The sequence below is a fragment of the Pelobates fuscus genome, chromosome 11 (genome assembly GCF_036172605.1).
Source record: "Pelobates fuscus isolate aPelFus1 chromosome 11, aPelFus1.pri, whole genome shotgun sequence".
Taxonomy (NCBI): domain Eukaryota; kingdom Metazoa; phylum Chordata; class Amphibia; order Anura; family Pelobatidae; genus Pelobates; species Pelobates fuscus.
In genome coordinates this window covers 120,192,968-120,212,529 of record NC_086327.1, presented here as the reverse complement: position 1 = coordinate 120,212,529, position 19,562 = coordinate 120,192,968, and the positions used below count along the sequence as shown (strand labels likewise).

Genomic DNA, 19,562 nt, shown 5'->3' with positions numbered 1-19,562 from the left:
GTACATATTTCTTGCCGGAGGGGCTGGGCTTGGATAGGGGTCCTATAATATCTACCGCTACCCTACTGAACAGTTCCTCAATTATGGGAAGAGAACGGAGCCGGGCTTTGTATCAGTCTCCCCTCTTCCCTACCCTCTGGCAGGTATCACAGGTCTGGCAGTATTGCCTGACGTCCTGTGAGATACCTAGCCAGAAGAAGTTCTGGGTCAGCCTGTGCTTAGTACGGCTGATCCTTAAGTGCCCAGACAGGGGAATGTCGTGGGCGATGAGTAATAACTCCAGTCTATATTTTCTCGGCACTATCAATTGCTTTATGGGTAAGGGAATGGATCCGGACACTATTTTTTCTACAGCAACCCCTTGTCCCAGGTGTACCTTTCCCCTTCTAATCCTGCCTGGTCTTTATTAATACGATCTTTGTAGATCTGCAGGGAGGAATCTAGGGCCACTTCAGAACCTAATTCTAGGGGGGATGTCCAGGGCGTGACATTGGGCATTGGGGGTACATTGCTTACCTGAGCCTCAGAGTGGTTAGGCGGAGCTGTGGTGCGGGCCTGCTGCTGGGTCACAACCGGATACGCCTCTTGTACCGTGGTTTGAGGAACAAAAGCTGAAGTCTGCTCCCCCAGGTCATTGCCCAAAATAACATCAGCGGGTAGGTCCTGCCTGCCCCCACCTCCACGTTTCCATGCCCCGCTCCACAATTCAAATGTACCTTGGCAGCGGGTACTTTATAAATGGCTCCACCTGCCACCCATACAGCAACACAGTCTCCAGTTAGGAGGACCGACCAAGCATCTTTTTCCATGTCACGGTTCCTAAAATCGCTGCCATATGCACGTCCACTGATAGGGGACGCAACAGGTATTAAACTGATAAGAATAGTGCTACTTAACACACCTTATAATAACGCAGAGAGAGGCAATGCAGAGAGAGGAGTCTGAAGAAGAGGAGTCAGAGGAGGAAGGTGGCTTTGAGGAGGTGGAAGACCAAACACAGCAGGCGTCCCAGGGGGCTTGTTGTCACCTTTCGGGGACCCTTGGTGTTGTACGTGGCTGGGTGGAGGAAGATACCTTCAATTACATCAGTGAGGACAAGTAACGGGACATGGCTAGCTTGGTATCCAAATGGACTGTTTGCGGTTGTTTGCGGTGCGTTAAACGGGGAGTTTGGTCTGTCACTGTGAAGCGGGCGTAACCCTTACACTACCTGATCAATACAACATCATACAGTAGGTCCCCCCCTCATTATTTTTATGGCTCCCACCCACCGCTCTCGGGTGGGGGCGGGGGGAGGACAGTAGCCCCCCCCATTGTGATTTATGCCCCCCACCCATTGCACAGGGGTGGGGGCGACAGTAGGTCCCCCACCTTATCCTTATTTACTGAATATTCCCCTGTATAACAATGTTTGGCATTTAGTGAATATTCCCTATTCTGCTCTGTGTATCAGGGTCTCTGAGGACAGGTGTCAATCCAAATCTGCCAAGTGACCCTATGTAGGGGAAATAGTGCCTATTCTGCTCTGTGTCAGTGTATATCAGGGTCCCTGAGGACAGGTGTCAATCCATATCTGCCAAGTGACCCTATGTAGGGGGAACAGTCCCAATTCTGCTCTGTGTCAGTGTGTATCATGGTCTCTGAGGACAGGTGTCAATCCATACCTGTGCAGCCACATACCAAGACCCTGAATCAGCTTCAGCGGATACCAGGAACTAGGAGCTTGAAAATTAAGCAGACCTCCCAGGAGCTGAATAGGGAGGCTCTGCAGCAAGATTGTATCCAGTACTAGAAACAAGGCAAGACTAGAGATAGGCACCAAACATGAAAACAAGACAGAACTAATAGAACCCAGAACCAGAGAAAGATAGTAAGCTAAACCCAGAACATATACACAAGACATGAGGAAAACATGAACATAACTTGGGAGAGACTGGACAGGACTGTACATGGACTGGGTATACAAACTAAAACAAGACAGGATAACATAGGCAAAACAAGAGGAGAAATAACTAAGTACTACATATGAAAATCATGGGGATTTAGTCACACTATATGATCATACATTGCATAAGCCTGCAAACAACATCAATGTACCCCATATCTGGCAGGTCCTACACTGCCTAATGATACTAAAACATCCACAGATTCAGAACACACATATAGTACTTACCTGCAAGAAAGGACAGAAGCATTGAGCAGCTGCCTGCAGGAACACTGAAACATAATGAAAGATGGAAACATACTGGTGTGGCAAATAAAACAAACATTTAAAGGAAACCTGGAGACTGGGAAATCCAGGGACGAACTATAGGAATGAACCCAGAAATCCCAGCATAAAGAAAACCAGACATAGAATAGAAAACCAAAAACCAAGAAAACTAAGCAAGAATAGCAAAAAGAGTACTGGATACCAGAAGCCAAGTCCACACATCAGAACAGAACAGAGCAGATCAGGACACCTGCCAAGTGACTCTATGTAGAAGGAACAGTCCCTATTCTGCTCTGTGTCAGTGTGTATCAGGGTCCCTGAGGATAGGTGTCAATCCATATCTGCCAAGTGACCCTATGTAGGGGGAACAGTCCCTATTCTGCTCTGTGTCAGTGTGTATCAGGGTCTCTGAGGACAGGTGTCAATCCATATGTCAAGGTGTCAATCCATATCCATTGTGATTTAGGAATGTTAGGTGATTTATGCCCTTTATGGATTAAAACCAGACTCTGCATCAACTGTGTAATTTTCCATGGGAGTTTTGCCATGGATCCCCCTCCGGCATGCCACAGTCCAGGTGTTAGTCCCCTTGAAACAACTTTTCCATCACTACTGTGGCCAGAAAAAGTCCCTGTGGGTTTTAAAATTCGCCTGCCTATTGAAGTCTATGGCGGTTCGCCCGGTTCGCCGGTTCACGAACATTTTGCGTCAGTTTGCGTTCACTGTTCGCGAACCGAACATTTTATGTTCGCGACATCACTAATGGACATGTGTCACTTGCCAAGTTCTAAATGGAAGATTCCACAAACTTCAGTGGACAGTAAAATTTGAGATTACAAGGCTAAAATTACATTTGTTGTGTTATTTGTAGAAGTGAGAGAGGAAATTACATGTGGGTTCATGGTGGCTATTTACAAATAAACATGTGCTTACAAAGGGAAATATCCACTAATATATCGTATAATTGCATCACGATTGAACATCAAATTGTGATGGGGTGGAGCTGACAGCCATACTGCTCAGTCACATCTCTTCAGAGCTCTGAGCAAAATAAGCTTCAACTTGCTAAAAAAATTCAGAAACCTTAATTTGCACGACCTTAAACTGCCACCAACACTTACCTGAAGTCATGGGGCTTCGGAGCAAGAAATACAAACCTGACAGACCTCCAACAATAGACGATATTGTCGATCTGCTGTGGAGGCCGCAATCCACGATGAGGCCCCATAATGGTGCCGATGTCTGATGGGCCCTCTCGTACGTCTAGCGAGGAATCCCTGATGGGAGAGGCAGACCACACAGCCCGACAAGATGGCAGGGCACCTCACCCACCACCCAAAGCTCCAGAGAAGCCAGAGAGTCTCTGTTGTGACATGGTGCTTCTCAAGTAGTTTTTTATTAACTTTATTAACTTTTTTTCTGCACTTGCAACTGTAACTGGAATGGTGAGGAATAGTAGCAGCGCTATGCAGACATCTTGAAGATTGGATGACAATGCACAGTTTTCAACAAATATCCAGGCCCAAACAGGGATATAATCCTCCGTTTTTAACTGACCAAGGACTGAAAGACTCTCATGGCCGCGGTACGCAACAGTACACCACTCAAAATTGAGGAGCACTCCCTGACCTTTTTCCAAGATCTCTCTAACAATAAAATTGACTGGAGACGGTCTCTGAGACAGCTGACAAAAGAACTTGCTGTACACAACCTGCCATAATGATGGGGTACTCCTCGCTGCCTTATAATTCCCAGACACTCTGGCACACTACTGGTTGGAGAAGCATCGGCGATAGCAGGTACCTTGCAGGCACCTGGGCATCTGCGGTCTGGGACCCTGAAACGATCCGTCCGTTTGTGCCTGCAGCTCGTCGGAGAGAAGCATTCTCAGCCCAAGTTCCATAATGACCCCGGGACACTCACGGCAGTTTACTGCCTTGTTATGTCATTTATGTTTGTTTTTTTAACATGGATTTGAGTTACTTATAATACCTATGATCTGATGATGTTGGTGAACTTTGCAAATATGCAATGCTGTGTTGTACATCCCATTACTTCTAGCATCAGATGTCAGCTCTTACTATTATATCTTGATATGTCTGACATATCTGCTAACTAACCCCCTCCCACCACACTCATTTATTAGTCGTTGAGATTATACACTGCCTAATTATATGGGTTCTTTTGGCCTCTATAGCCTTGTTGACCGTTTAACTCTACTGATACTACCTAGAGGCATTGGATACTACCTGCCTTAAGTAATTAATAACATTATGCTACGCACGAATACTGGGAGTATCATATTAAAGCTACTAGCATACCTTTACTACTTATATTATATATTTATATATTTTTTTTTAAAAAAGGGGGAAATTCCAGTTCCAGTCTAGGCCTCAGATGATGTGTCCTGGTAGTATGATATATTGTATTCTGTCTAGTAATATGACATACCTTTCATTCATCTGTACTGTATTCATTCTGTTGCTTGCAAATAAAGAAAGATTGACAAAAAATAATAATCTAATTGTGTTTAATTGATAAACCATATTTGATTTCACTGTATCATCGTAAACACATTGTTTCTCTATTAAAAGATAAATTTTTTGTGAAACTGTTATAGACTGCATGGCTTACGGGCATGAACGCAGTACAAACTGTCATAATCCGAGTTGTGTGACCTAGACTGTTTCACTACGAATTTCAAAATTTCATATCCAGCTTCTATAACAGCCTTCTCAATATCTTTCTTTGTTGTTGTCAAGGGATGAAACTTTTTTCTCCCAACATAATAAAATGTACCATTCAGTGCACTCTGAATTATAATATGGCCTCCTGGTTTGAGCAAGTCCTTAAGGCTTTTCAGGGTGTTACAATAGGTAGCCATATCCTTACACGCAGACTCTAAGCAGAAACAACCTATTAGACAATCAGCTGGTGGCAGAACAAGTGGCTCAAATGGATTCTTCTTCAGTACGTCACATTTCAAAACTTGCTTCACAGTTTGACGGAGTTTCTCTTCCTTTTCCTCCAAATTAGCACTGGAGAACAGAAATGGATATTAATTATGAAATAGCTCTGATTTTCAATAAAGAGGAGGGTGGGAGAATGGTATATAAGTTCAGTGGGGTTAAAAGAGCAGGGCATGGACCCAGATAATGAAGTAACGAGAAGAAAAGGGCTAGCTCTTGACCCAGAAGTATGGTTAAAGAGTGAAAAAAAAATGCATCACAGAAAAAGACACAGTGATCTATACACAATATATACAGTGTAATATATATATATGTATATATATATATATATATATATATATATATATATATATATATATATATATTCTATTCTATATTCTAAATTAAAAGTTAAGTTTTAAATTATTCTTAACCATACTTCTGGGTCAAGAGCTAGCCCTTTTTTATCATAAGCTCTGATTTGTATGTACATTTTATTACTGTTCCACAGATAACATGGAAAAAACATTATCATTGGCATTAATTTTTACATGGTAAGACACATAAATGCCCGTTTGATTTGATCACAAAACATTATAATACACACAACACTTTACATCAACCTTTATATAATATTTATTTTATTTGATGTCCAATTCCCTGACAATGCTACTAATTGTTCAAGCTACTAGCTTGGGTCATGATTTATTAAGCTTTCCAAATGAGCCAATACTATTAGAAAATAAATATATGTGCAATTGAAGAACAGATTTTCTCGTCCATCACATGAAGTCATCTGGAGACTGAGTGATCTCAGTAAGTTTAGATATGTGAACCCTTTGATGCTCTTGAGTTTTAGTTGCATAGTCTATAACCCATTAAAATATTCCACATAATGAAAATGGTGATACATCAGCATCTATTCACTAAATGTTGGATAATAGTGAATTGAAACTATATTACAAAATCCAAAGCTAATGTGAGCTAGATATGGGGCACGTGGGATTAAAAAATAAATGAATAATATAGAGAGGTGGATTTATTTTCTCGGCATGGATAATTTTAAACATTTTTATTTATTATTGATTTATTTTCTTAATGATGTTTAACATATTTCTGTTATATATTGCTTTTTTTTTTTAGAATAAGATATTATACAAGATTATGTCAATTGTATTATATACCCTACTTTCCCTTTCCCCCCTCTATTTTCTTTTTTGTTTTTTTGTTGTTTTATATTGTCAACATTGCTTAATTGATACTTTTCTTTTATCATATTAACATTTTATCTGATATTAATTCTTTATAGATATATTGTATTCTACTAACTGTTTATTATAGTGTTAGTAACTATAAAAATTCATTAAAAATATTTGAAAAGAAAACAAATTCAAAGCTAAAATACCCGTGGTGTGACTGTAGCTGAGTTGGATATTTTTTTTAAATCAGCACTTTTTTGCCTAAATGTTTGCAATTTATTTTTCTAATATGTAATGTTCCAATGTCTAATTAATAAACCTCATTATGTTTGCGAGGCAAGCAATTTTTTATATAAAATATAGAATATTTTATTACAAATATATTCTGTAGGTTTATGTTTGCATATCATTTGAGGGATGTTCAATCACAATTTCACTTAGCTTTTTTGTTTGTGAGTTTGGCTCACACTCATATCTTGGCCATAAACATGTTACCCCGTAGCATAAATATCAAACTACATTCTTCTTCATTACAAAAAAAAAAGTCTTATTACCGTATATACTCGAGTATAAGCCGAGTTTTTCAGCCCATTTTTTGGGCTGAAAAACCCCAACTCGGCTTATACTCGAGTCAGAGTCTGTATTATGGCAATTTGCATTGCCATAATACAGACTGGGGGAGAGGGGGGCTGGCAGAGCTGTACTTACCTTTCCTGCAGCTCCTGTCAGCTCTCTCCTCCTCCGCGCCGTCCGTTCAGCACCTCGGTCAGCTCCCAGTGTAAATCTCGCGAGAGCCGCGGCTCTCGCGAGACTTACAGTGTGAGCTGATAGAAGGAGCTGCACGGACGGCGCAGAGGAGGAGAGAGCTGACAGGAGCTGCAGGAAAGGTAAGTACAGCTCTGCCAGCCCCCCTCTCCCCCCTACTGAACTGCCACTGGACCACCAGGGAAGGAGAGCCCCCCTCCCTGCCATGTATCAAGCAGGGAGGGGGGACGAAAAATAAATAAAAATATAAATAAAATAAGAAATAATAATAAAAAATAATAATAATAAAAAAAATAATAATAAAAAAGGGGGTATAAGGACCACTGTGGGAGGGGGGGGTATAAGGACCACTATGGGAGGGAGGGGGTGGGATAAGGACCACTATGGGAGGGAGGGGGGGTATAAGGACCGCTATGGGAGGGAGGGGGGGATAAGGACCACTATGGGAGGGAGGGGGGGATAAGGACCACTATGGGAGGGAGGGGGGGGGATAAGGACCACTATGGAAGGGAGGGGGGGATAAGGACCACTATCGGAGGGAGGGGGTGGGATAAGGACCACTATGGGAGGGAGGGGGGGGATAAGGACCACTATGGAAGGGAGGGGGGGATAAGGACCACTATCGGAGGGAGGGGGGTGGGATAAGGACCACTATGGGAGGGAGGGGGGGAGAAAAGGAACACTATGGGAGGGAGGGGGGATTAGGACCACTATGGGAGGGAGGGAGGGGGGGATAAGGACCACTATGGGAGGGAGGGGGATAAGGACCACTATGGGAGGGAGGGGGGGATAAGGACCACTATGGGAGGGAGGGGGGGATAAGGACCACTAGGGGAGGGGAGGGGGAAGTAAGGACCACTAGGGGAGGGGAGGGGGAAGTAAGGATCACTAGGGGAGGGGAGGGTAAGGACCACTAGGGGAGGGGTGAGTCAGGACCACTGGGGGAGGGGGGTGAAGGAACACAGGGGTGGGGAGGTAAGGACCACTGAGGGAGGAGGAGGGGAGGTCAGGACATATGGGGGGGGGCAAATATCCTTGCACCGGCCCTGCACACACTGCATTCATACACTGCATTCATACACACACTGCATTCATACACACACTGCACTCATACACACACACACACTGCACTCACACACACTGCACTCATACACACACTGCACTCATACACACACTGCACTCATACACACGCTGCACTCATACACACACACGCTGCACTCATACACACACTGCACTCATACACACACGCTGCACTCATACACACACACGCTGCACTCATACACACACACGCTGCACTCATACGCACACACTGCATTCATTATACACACACTGTAAATAAATATTCAATTAATATATTTTTTTTAGGATCTAATTTTATTTAGAAATTTACCAGTAGCTGCTGCATTTCCCACCCTAGTCTTATACTCGAGTCAATAAGTTTTCCCAGTTTTTTGGGGAAAAATTAGGGGCCTCGGCTTATATTCGGGTCGGCTTATACTCGAGTATATACGGTAAATCTTCATTATTGGATTTATCATACCTTTTCCCTTCTAGATCACAAACAAACTTTACATATGGGGTCCAGTCCAACATATTAGAGTCCTTCTTCAGCCATTTCTTTAGTTCGGTGAGATTTTGCTCCAGGAAGTCGGAAATGATAATATTGGTAAAGACTTCACAAGCTGAGAGCAGTTCAAAGATTGCTGATCCAGCACCGATATCAATCAGTGTGTTTCCTTTAACAACTCCTTCTGAAATAAAATATATATTTAGATATATGAAACTAAATTCGCAAAATTTTCAAAAAGCCTGGATATTATTTTTTGTTAAACAAAATAGTCAAGATTATGATTAACAAGTATGTGGGTTGTTGATCCAAGGAGAAATCTGATTTCCATTATGCAGTCAAGAAGGAATAATGTCACTTTTAGGGCATAATTTGCTTTCACTTCAAATTGGGTAATTTGACTTCTTTTAAACCAACAGGATAAAAAGATATCTTTTAAATGCCGTTGTGCCGAAGAAGGAAATACATTTGAATGTGAAAAGACACAAAAAAATGCTCGGATGTTCTCCCATAAAAGAGAGGGAAGAACTACCAAGCCGGCTGGTACAGATATGTGTGCACATAGATGTTATGCCAAAAGAATCTTAGAATCTGGAGTCCAGTGGATAGGTAGAAAAAATGGGGATGGGTAGCAGAGAGATGCTAAATATGATAAATACAGTGCGTAAAAAGTATCTCTAAATCCACAAAAAATATATACAGACTTTAATAATCTATTAAAGAGAAAGAGATACTATAGCAACTGTGTATCAATGGAAGCTCTCTGATTCCTCTAATTGCCTATAAAGTTTACCCTTGGTACGAAAAGCAAATCCATTTACCGGAGTGCTATTACCAAGGGGGTTATAGGCAATAGGCCCCTAAACAGCGTAATACCTTCAAAAAAATCTTTAGTGTATTAAATCAATTGCGAGATAAATAACTCGATATATACACGGTATAGAGTTATGAAGGGTATTGGACCAAAGGTTTAAATATAGCAGAGGGATAGACAGAGGTAGCAATGTCTGGATAGACAGAGGGAGATAACAGAGTCAAAGTAGAAAACTGACATAAGGTCGGAATATCACAGAAATGACACTAACAGGTCTCCTAGACAGATAGACAGAGGTAGCAAGTGTCTGGATAGACAGAGGGAGATAACAGAGTCAAAGTAGAAAACTGACATAAGGTCAGAATATCACAGAAATGACACTAACAGGTCTCCTATGCTATTTCTATTTCCCTTGCTTATAATGAATAATGAATCATAATGAATCATAACCAAAGGTGAACAGAAGAAGGGAGGATTCCCTCAGTGCGTCGTGAGTGGTGCATAGTGCAGTGACCGAGTGCTGTGACTCGGGAATCCCCCCCAGATTATTTTTTCTAATTTTCGTTTTCTCATCATTACTCTCTCTGGAGTCTAATTTCGTAGGATAGGTTCAACAGCATTTAGTATAACGACCTAGTTTAGAACACCCACAAAGGTGTTTATTAGCAGAAGCAAGGGAAATAGAAATAGCATAGGAGACCTGTTAGTGTCATTTCTGTGATATTCTGACCTTATGTCAGTTTTCTACTTTGACTCTGTTATCTCCCTCTGTCTATCCAGACACTTGCTACCTCTGTCTATCCCTCTGCTATATTTAAACCTTTGGTCCAATACCCTTCATAACTCTATACCGTGTATATATCGAGTTATTTATCTCGCAAATGATTTAATACACTAAAGATTTTTTTGAAGGTATTACGCTGTTTAGGGGCCTATTGCCTATAACCCCCTTGGTAATAGCACTCCGGTAAATGGATTTGCTTTTCGTACCAAGGGTAAACTTTATAGGCAATTAGAGGAATCAGAGAGCTTCCATTGATACACAGTTGCTATAGTATCTCTTTCTCTTTAATAGATTATTAAAGTCTGTATATATTTTTTGTGGATTTAGAGATACTTTTTACGCACTGTATTTATCATATTTAGCATCTCTCTGCTACCCATCCCCATTTTTTCTACCTATCCACTGGACTCCAGATTCTAAGATTCTTTTGGCATAACATCTATGTGCACACATATCTGTACCAGCCGGCTTGGTAGTTCTTCCCTCTCTTTTATGGGAGAACATCCGAGCATTTTTTTGTGTCTTTTCATTGATATAACTAAAGGGTTCATGCCCACTTGGGTGTAGCTGGTATCACCCACCCTGACCAATTTTCTCCTAGTCGGAGATTTGACCTTGTGTGAATCTTTAGACTAAGGAGAAAATACCTCCTCTTTTCATATTCTAATACATTTGAATGTTCCTCATTTCTATATCTGCTATCCATCCCACTACGACTAAATAAAATATTTACTTGCAAATATTAACATTTGCAGGTTTTTTTTTCTTTAACAATGGGAAAATGATCTCACGTTGATTTTTTTTCTTTTTAATTTTTTTAATTTTAATAATGTTCTATTTCATTTTTTCCCTAATTAACCAACTTAAATATTTGACATCACTAGACATAAAGAGTAACTAACAATACAACCTCCATGCAAGTAGATGTGTTTGAATGTTTTTTGTTTATTTTTAATCACAGGGTCAGCAGATGTGTAGTATGCTATTAATATTTTTACTTATTATTATTTCCAAAATTTCAATTGTGTTTCCTGGTTTGGGCTAAACTGTATGAGGATGATGACTGTAAGCAAAACGACATGTTTCAACAATGCATACTAATGCAATGTGCATAGTCTTTTAAATCAGTAGTTCCCAACTCAGTCATTGAGGTACACCAAAGTCAACATTTTATCATTATCCACAGTGGATTAGACTTGGACAATGCCTAGGTCCAAGACTGTCTGTGTGCCTTAAAGACTGGTTTGTGAACAACTGCTGTGGACTTATTTAGAAAATGCATGTTCTATGGATTGTGACTACCATTTTTCATAGACTGATATTTAAAATGTGCCCCTCACCTACACAGAGAATACCCTAAGTTTGGATTTTAAGAGGGTACCTTAACACCTAACACTATTCACTCCTTAGCACTAACCTTACGTACACCTTTAGCCTAAACCTAATCACCCTCTAATACACGTTTTAACATCCTGGGACAAATGTTCTCTCAATAATTAAACTGTAATGATGCTCAATGTAATTACCATAAATTATACCACACTCCTGGATAACAGGCTGCAGCTGGGCTGAGGTTGAAAATTAACAATGGTCCAGGCACTCAAGGTAAATCCAAAGTGAGCAGGTTTAGTGGAGCACATTTTGGCCACAACCAGGTCTTTTGTCAAGCTTTTCATGTATCATGACTCATATATTGTCACAACCTTTTATGACAATATTTGAGTTTGGATCTGAGGGAAGCAATGTCTACCCATGTTTCTTGCACAGTTTTTTTTTTCCTTTATGCTTCATATAATTCTCTCTCTTCCTCCACCCAGCCACGTACAACACCAAGGGTCCCCGAAAGGTGACAACAAGCCCCCTGGGACGCCTGCTGTGTTTGGTCTTCCACCTCCTCAAAGCCACCTTCCTCCTCTGACTCCTCTTCTTCAGACTCCTCTCTCTGCGTTGCATCTCTCTGCGTTATTATAAGGTGTGTTAAGTAGTACTATTCTTATCAGTTTAATCCCTGTTGCGTCCCCTATTACGTTATTACGCATCGCCCACAACATTCCCCTTTCTGGGCACTTAAGGATCAGCCGTGCTAAGCACAGGCTGACCCAGAACTGGCTAGGTATCTCACAGGACGTCAGGCGATACTGCCAGACCTGTGATACCTGCCAGAGGGTAGGGAAGAGGGGAGACTGATACAAAGCCCGGCTCCATTCTCTTCCCATAATTGAGGAACTGTTCAGTAGGGTAGCGGTAGATATTATAGGACCCCTATCCAAGCCCAGCCCTTCCGGCAAGAAATATGTACTGACCGTGGTGGACTATGCCACCAGGTACCCAGAAGCAATAGCTTTGACAAATGTGCACGCAGAGATGGTAGCGGATGCCCTGATGCGAATATTTTCCCGGGTGGGCTTTCCCAAGGAAATTATTTCGGATAGGGGCACCCAGTTTACCGCACAACAACTCTGGAAGATATGTGGGGTTCAGCAAATACTGAACTCCGCTTATCACCCCCAGTCCAATGGGCTCTGTGAATGGTTTAATGGAACACTTAAAACAGATGATCCGTACGTTCATAGACACTCAGACTTGGAAAGGTTCCTACCCCACTTGATGTTTGCCTATAGGGAAGTACCTCAGGAATCCACCGGGTTCTCTCCTTTCAAACTAGTATTTGGGAGAAGAGTGAGGGGCCCCCTAGATTTAATTAGGGAACACTGGGAGGGAGACGAGACTGTTAGCGGCACCCCCATCGTACCCTATGTGCTAGAGTTTATGGACCGCCTGGAGATGCTGAACGTATGCGACAACCTCCAGACGGCCCAACACAGGAAGCGCAGATGGTACGATAAGGGAGCCAGGGACCGCAGCTTTAAGGTGGGGCAAAAGGTGTTAATTTGGCGACCCGTCCACAAGGACAAGCTGCAGGCTTCCTGGCAGGGCCCATACAAGGTGGTAGAGCAGGTTTGTGATACCACCTTTGTGATCGGTCCGGTCACAGGCACGGGAGGCAAGCGCATGCTCCATGTGAACATGCTCAAGCCATACCACGAGCGCACGGAAGAGGTAACTGCGATCTGTGCACCTGCCACTGAAGATTATGATAATTTGCCACTCCCAGATCTCCTAGACCAAGAGGGCCAGAGCGGAGACCTGGGAGAAGTACAGTTAGGAGAACGGTTAGTCCCCCAGGAGCGAACCCAGGTCCACAGACTAATCCAGGATAAGGGGGCCACGTTTCCCAACCTACCTGGGTACACTCCGTTAACCACTCACAAAGTTGAAACCCTAGACCAGACCCCCCTTCGCCAAACCGCCTATCGCATACCCGAAGCAGTTAAAGAAAATATGCGGAAAGAAATTGAGGAAATGCTGCAGTTCGGGGTGATAGAACACTTTGACATCCCCTGGGCCTCCCCGGTAGTACTAGTACCGAAACGGGACGGCACGACCCGTTTCTGTGTGGACTACCAGAGGCTAAACGATAAAACAACCTCAGATGCCTACCCTATGCCCCGGATAGACGAGATCCTAGACAAAATGGCCAGAGGCCAGTACCTCACCACAACAGATCTGTGCAAGGGGTACTGGCAAATTCCATTAGCCGAGGACGCCATCCCCAAGTCGGCATTTGTCACCCCGTTTGGCCTGTATCAGTTTAAGGTCATGCCATTCGGGATGAAGAATGCCCCGGCTAACTTTTCGAGGATGGTAGATCGGCTACTGGATGGGTTTCAGGAGTATGCCTGCGCCTACTTGGATGATATACCCATTTTTAGCTGCTGCTGGGCCGAACACCTGACCCACATAGGAGCCGGACTAGACCGGATTAGAGAGGCCGGACTGACCCTAAAGCCCAGTAAGTGCCATATAGGAATGGCAGAAGTTCAATACTTAGGGCACAGAGTCGGGAGCCTGCTACAGAAACCAGAACCCGCTAAAATAGAGGCAGTTGCCAAGTGGCCAACCCCCCGCACTAAAACCCAGGTCCTCGCATTCCTGGGTATCGCACGGTACTACAGGAAATTCGTAGCTAATTACAGCACCCTAGCTAAACCTCTCACGGATCTAACACATAAAAACCTCCCCAAGATAGTAGTATGGGCCCCAGAGTGTGAACAGACCTTCCAACAGCTCAAGACGGCGCTCATTAAATCACCTGTACTTTCTGCTCCTGATCCAACTAAACGCTTTCTCGTCCATACAGACACTTCTATGTTTGGATTGGGAGCAGTACTGAGCCAAGTCGGAGCAGATGGCGGCGAGCAACCCGGGGCTTATCTAAGCCGGAAAATTTTACCCAGGGAAGTAGATACACTGCCATTGAAAAGGAGTGCCTGGCGGTGGTGTGTGCCCTCAAAAAGCTGCAACCTTACTTATATGGACAACCGTTTACCTTACAGATCACATTCCGTTGATGTGGCTTAACAGGGTGTCAGGAGACAATGACAGGCTGTTGCGCTGGAGTTTGGCGCTACAGCCTTCTGACTTTACAATTCACTATCGCCCTGGGAAGCAAAATGGCAATGCTGATGGGTTATCCAGACAAACAGACCTTGAACAGTGATCTGTGAGTACTCCTCCGGACATCCCCAAGCCGATCCTGGCCTGCTTCAGGACGTCCTGTAAGCCTGGGTACTTATGCACAAAGCGTTGTACGATCAGATTACACACATGTGCCATGCACGGCACATGTGTCAACTTGCCCAAATTCAATGCCGCCAACAAATTTCTTCCGTTGTCACAAACCACTTTGCCGATCTCCAGTTGTGCGGAGTCAGCCACTTTTCCACCTGTGCGTTCAGGGCAGACAGGAGTGCTGGTCCGGTGTGAATCTCTGCTTTCAGGCAAGTCAACTCCAAGACGGCGTGACACTGCCATATCTGGGATGTGGAATAGTACCTGGGGAGCTGGCGGGTGCCGTTGATGTGGAGCAAGACGCAGCAGCCGAGGAGGTTATGGAAGAGGATGGAGTAGAAGGAGTAGAGGAGGTGACAGCAGGCCTGCCTGCAAGTCGTGGCGGTGTCACCAACTCCTCTGCAGAGCCACGCATTCCATGCTTGTCAGCCGTCAGCAGGTTTACCCAATGTGCAGTGTAGGTGGTATACCTGCCCTGACCATGCTTTGCAGACCAGGTATCAGTAGTCAGATGAACCCTTGTCCCAACACTGTGTGTCAGACATGCCATTACTTCCTTTTGCACAATCGAGTACAGGTTGGGGATTGCCTTTTGTGCAAAGAAATTTCGGCCGGGTACCTTCCACTGCGGTGTCCCAATAGCTACAAATTGTTTTAACGCCTCAGACTCCACCAGCTTTTATGGTAAAAGCTGGCGGGCTAATAGTTCAGACAGCTGTCAGACACCGGGCAAGGGGGTGACTTTCTGACGCTTGCAGACAACTAACTGCTATTCAATGTATAACAGTGAAAAAAGTTTTTGGGTTTTTAAATGCATACTATTGTGACACCAGATAAGAGTGGCAAAGTGCAGTGGCAGAGGTTGGCAGAGTACACGCTGAAGGCCTGACACCCGCTTGAAGGACACTGACTGCTATGAGATTACAGTCAAACACTTTTTTTCTTTTTAAAGGCACGCTATTGTGACACCAGATATGAGTGGCAAAGTGCAGTAGCAGAGGTTGGCAGAGTACACGGTGAAGGCCTGACACCCACTTGAAGGACACTGACTGCTATTAGATTACAGTCAAAAACTTTTTTCTTTTTAAAGGCACGCTATTGTGACACCAGATATGAGTGGCAAAGTGCAGTGGCAGAGGTTGGCAGAGTACACGCTGAAGGACTGACAGCCGCTTGAAGGACACTGACTGCTATTAGATTACAGTGAAAACAATATTTTCTTTTTAAAGGCATGCTATTGTGACACCAGATACGAGTGGCAAAGTGCAGTGGCAGAGGTTGGCAGAGTACATACTGAAGGCCTGACACCCGCTTGAAGGACACTGACTGCTATTAGATTACAGCCGAAAACTTTTTTCTTTTTTTACAGGCACGCTATTGTGACACCAGGTATGAGTGGCAAAGTGCAGTGGCAGAGGTTGGCAGAGTACACGCTGAAGGCCAGACACTCGCTTGAAGGACACTGACTGCTATTAGATTACAGTCAAAAACTTTTTTTCTTTTTAAAGGCACGCTATTGTGACACCAGATATGAGTGGCAAAGTGCAGTGGCAGAGGTTGGCAGAGTACACGCTGAAGGGCTGACACCCGCTTGAAGGACACTGACTGCTATTAGATTACAGTCAAAAACTTTTTTCTTTTTAAAGGCACGCTATTGTGAAACCAGATACGAGTGGCAAAGTGCAGTAGCAGAGGTTGGCAGAGTACACGCTGAAGGCCTGACACCCGCTTGAAGGCCAGTGACTGCTATTAGATTACAGTGAAAACAATATTTTCTTTTTAAAGGCACGCTATTGTGACACCAGGTATGAGTGGCAAAGTGCAGTGGCAGAGGTTGGCAGAGTACATGCTGAAGGCCTGACACCCGCTTGAAGGACACTGACTGCTATTAGATTACAGTCAAAACCATTTTTTCTTTTTTTTACAGGCATGCTATTGTGACACCAGGTATGAGTGGCAAAGTGCAGTGGCAGAGGTTGGCAGAGTACACGCTGAAGGCCTGACACCCGCTTGAAGGCCAGTGACTGCTATTAGATTACAGTGAAAACAATATTTTCTTTTTAAAGGCACGCTATTGTGACACCAGGTATGAGTGGCAAAGTGCAGTGGCAGAGGTTGGCAGAGTACATGCTGAAGGCCTGACACCCGCTTGAAGGACACTGACTGCTATTAGATTACAGTCAAAACCATTTTTTTCTTTTTTTTACAGGCATGCTATTGTGACACCAGGTATGAGTGGCAAAGTGCAGTGGCAGAGGTTGGCAGAGTACACGCTGAAGGCCTGACACCCGCTTGAAGGACACTGACTGCTATTAGATTACAGTCAAAAACTTTTTTATTTTTAAAGGCACGCTATTGTGACACCAGATATGAGTTGCAAAGTGCAGTGGCAGAGGTTGGCAGAGTACACGCTGAAGGCCTGACACCCGCTTGAAGGACACTGACTGCTATTAGATTACAGTGAAAACAATATTTTCTTTTTAAAGGCACGCTATTGGGACACCGGATATGAGTGGCAAAGTGCAGTGGCAGAGGTTGACAGAGTACACGCTGAAGGCCTGACACCCGCTTGAAATACACTGACTGCTATTAGATTACAGTTAAAACCTTTTTTTTATTTTTAAAGGCACGCTATTGGGACACCAGATATGAGTGGCAAAGTGCAGTGGCAGAGGTTGGCAGAGTACACGCTGAAGGCCTGACACCCTCTTGAAGGACACTGACTGTTATTAGATTACAGTGAAAAAAATATTTTCTTTTTAAAGGCACGCTATTGTGACACCAGATACGAGTGGCAAAGTGCAGTGGCAGAGGTTGGCAGCGTACACGCTGAAGGCCTGACAACCGCTTGAAGGACACTGACTGCTATTAGATTACTGTCAAAAATTTTTTTTCTATTTAAAGGCACGCTATTGTCACACCAGATATGAGTGGCAAAGTGCAGTGGCAGAGGTTGGCAGAGTACACGCTGAAGGCCAGACACTCGCTTGAAGGACACTGACTGCTATTAGATTACAGCCGAAAACTTTTTTCTTTTTTTAAAGGCACGCTATTGTGACACCAGGTATGAGTGGCAAAGTGCAGTGGCAGAGGTTGGCAGAGTACACGCTGAAGGCCAGACACTCGCTTGAAGGACACTGACTGCTATTAGATTACAGTCAAAAACTTTTTTTCTTTTTAAAGGCACGCTATTGTGACACCAGATATGAGTGGCAAAGTGCAGTGGCAGAGGTTGGCAGAGTACACGCTGAAGGGCTGACACCCGCTTGAAGGACACTGACTGCTATTAGATTACAGTCAAAAACTTTTTTCTTTTTAAAGGCACGCTATTGTGACACCAGATACGAGTGGCAATGTGCAGTAGCAGAGGTTGGCAGAGTACACGCTGAAGGCCTGACACCCGCTTGAAGGCCAGTGACTGCTATTAGATTACAGTGAAAACAATATTTTCTTTTTAAAGGCACGCTATTGTGACACCAGGTATGAGTGGCAAAGTGCAGTGGCAGAGGTTGGCAGAGTACATGCTGAAGGCCTGACACCCGCTTGAAGGACACTGACTGCTATTAGATTACAGTCAAAACCATTTTTTTCTTTTTTTTACAGGCATGCTATTGTGACACCAGGTATGAGTGGCAAAGTGCAGTGGCAGAGGTTGGCAGAGTACACGCTGAAGGCCTGACACCCGCTTGAAGGACACTGACTGCTATTAGATTACAGTCAAAAACTTTTTTATTTTTAAAGGCACGCTATTGTGACACCAGATATGAGTTGCAAAGTGCAGTGGCAGAGGTTGGCAGAGTACACGCTGAAGGCCTGACACCCGCTTGAAGGACACTGACTGCTATTAGATTACAGTGAAAACAATATTTTCTTTTTAAAGGCACGCTATTGGGACACCGGATATGAGTGGCAAAGTGCAGTGGCAAAGGTTGGCAGAGTACACGCTGAAGGCCTGACACCCGCTTGAAGGACACTGACTGCTATTAGATTACAGTCAAAAACTTTTTTCTTTTTTTTACAGGCACGCTATTGTGACACCAGGTATGAGTGGCAAAGTGCAGTGGCAGAGGCTGGCAGAGTACACGCTGAAGGCCTGACACCCGCTTGAAGGACACTGACTGCTATTCGACTACAGTCAAAAACTTTTTTTCTTTTTAAAGGCACGCTATTGTGACACCAGATATGAGTGGCAAAGTGCAGTGGCAGAGGTTGACAGAGTACACGCTGAAGGCCTGACACCCGCTTGAAATACACTGACTGCTATTAGATTACAGTTAAAACCTTTTTTTTATTTTTAAAGGCACGCTATTGGGACACCAGATATGAGTGGCAAAGTGCAGTGGCAGAGGTTGGCAGAGTACACGCTGAAGGCCTGACACCCTCTTGAAGGACACTGACTGTTATTAGATTACAGTGAAAAAAATATTTTCTTTTTAAAGGCACGCTATTGTGACACCAGATACGAGTGGCAAAGTGCAGTGGCAGAGGTTGGCAGCGTACACGCTGAAGGCCTGACAACCGCTTGAAGGACACTGACTGCTATTAGATTACTGTCAAAAATTTTTTTTCTATTTAAAGGCACGCTATTGTCACACCAGATATGAGTGGCAAAGTGCAGTGGCAGAGGTTGGCAGAGTACAC

At 43.8% G+C, this 19,562-nt stretch overlaps 1 protein-coding gene across 1 annotated transcript in view; it reads right to left on the bottom strand.

The window, feature by feature from the left end:
* Nucleotides 1-4,826: 4,826 nt before the first annotated feature.
* Nucleotides 4,827-19,562, bottom strand: part of LOC134576969 (nicotinamide N-methyltransferase-like) — a 36,118-nt gene continuing 21,382 nt past the window's right edge. Inside the window, exons 2-3 of the mRNA XM_063435625.1 lie at nt 8,665-8,872; nt 4,827-5,250 (exon numbers count right to left, since the gene is read on the bottom strand). Of these exons, the coding sequence (XP_063291695.1) occupies nt 4,827-5,250; nt 8,665-8,872 (632 nt within the window). The remainder of the gene's footprint in view (nt 5,251-8,664; nt 8,873-19,562) is intronic.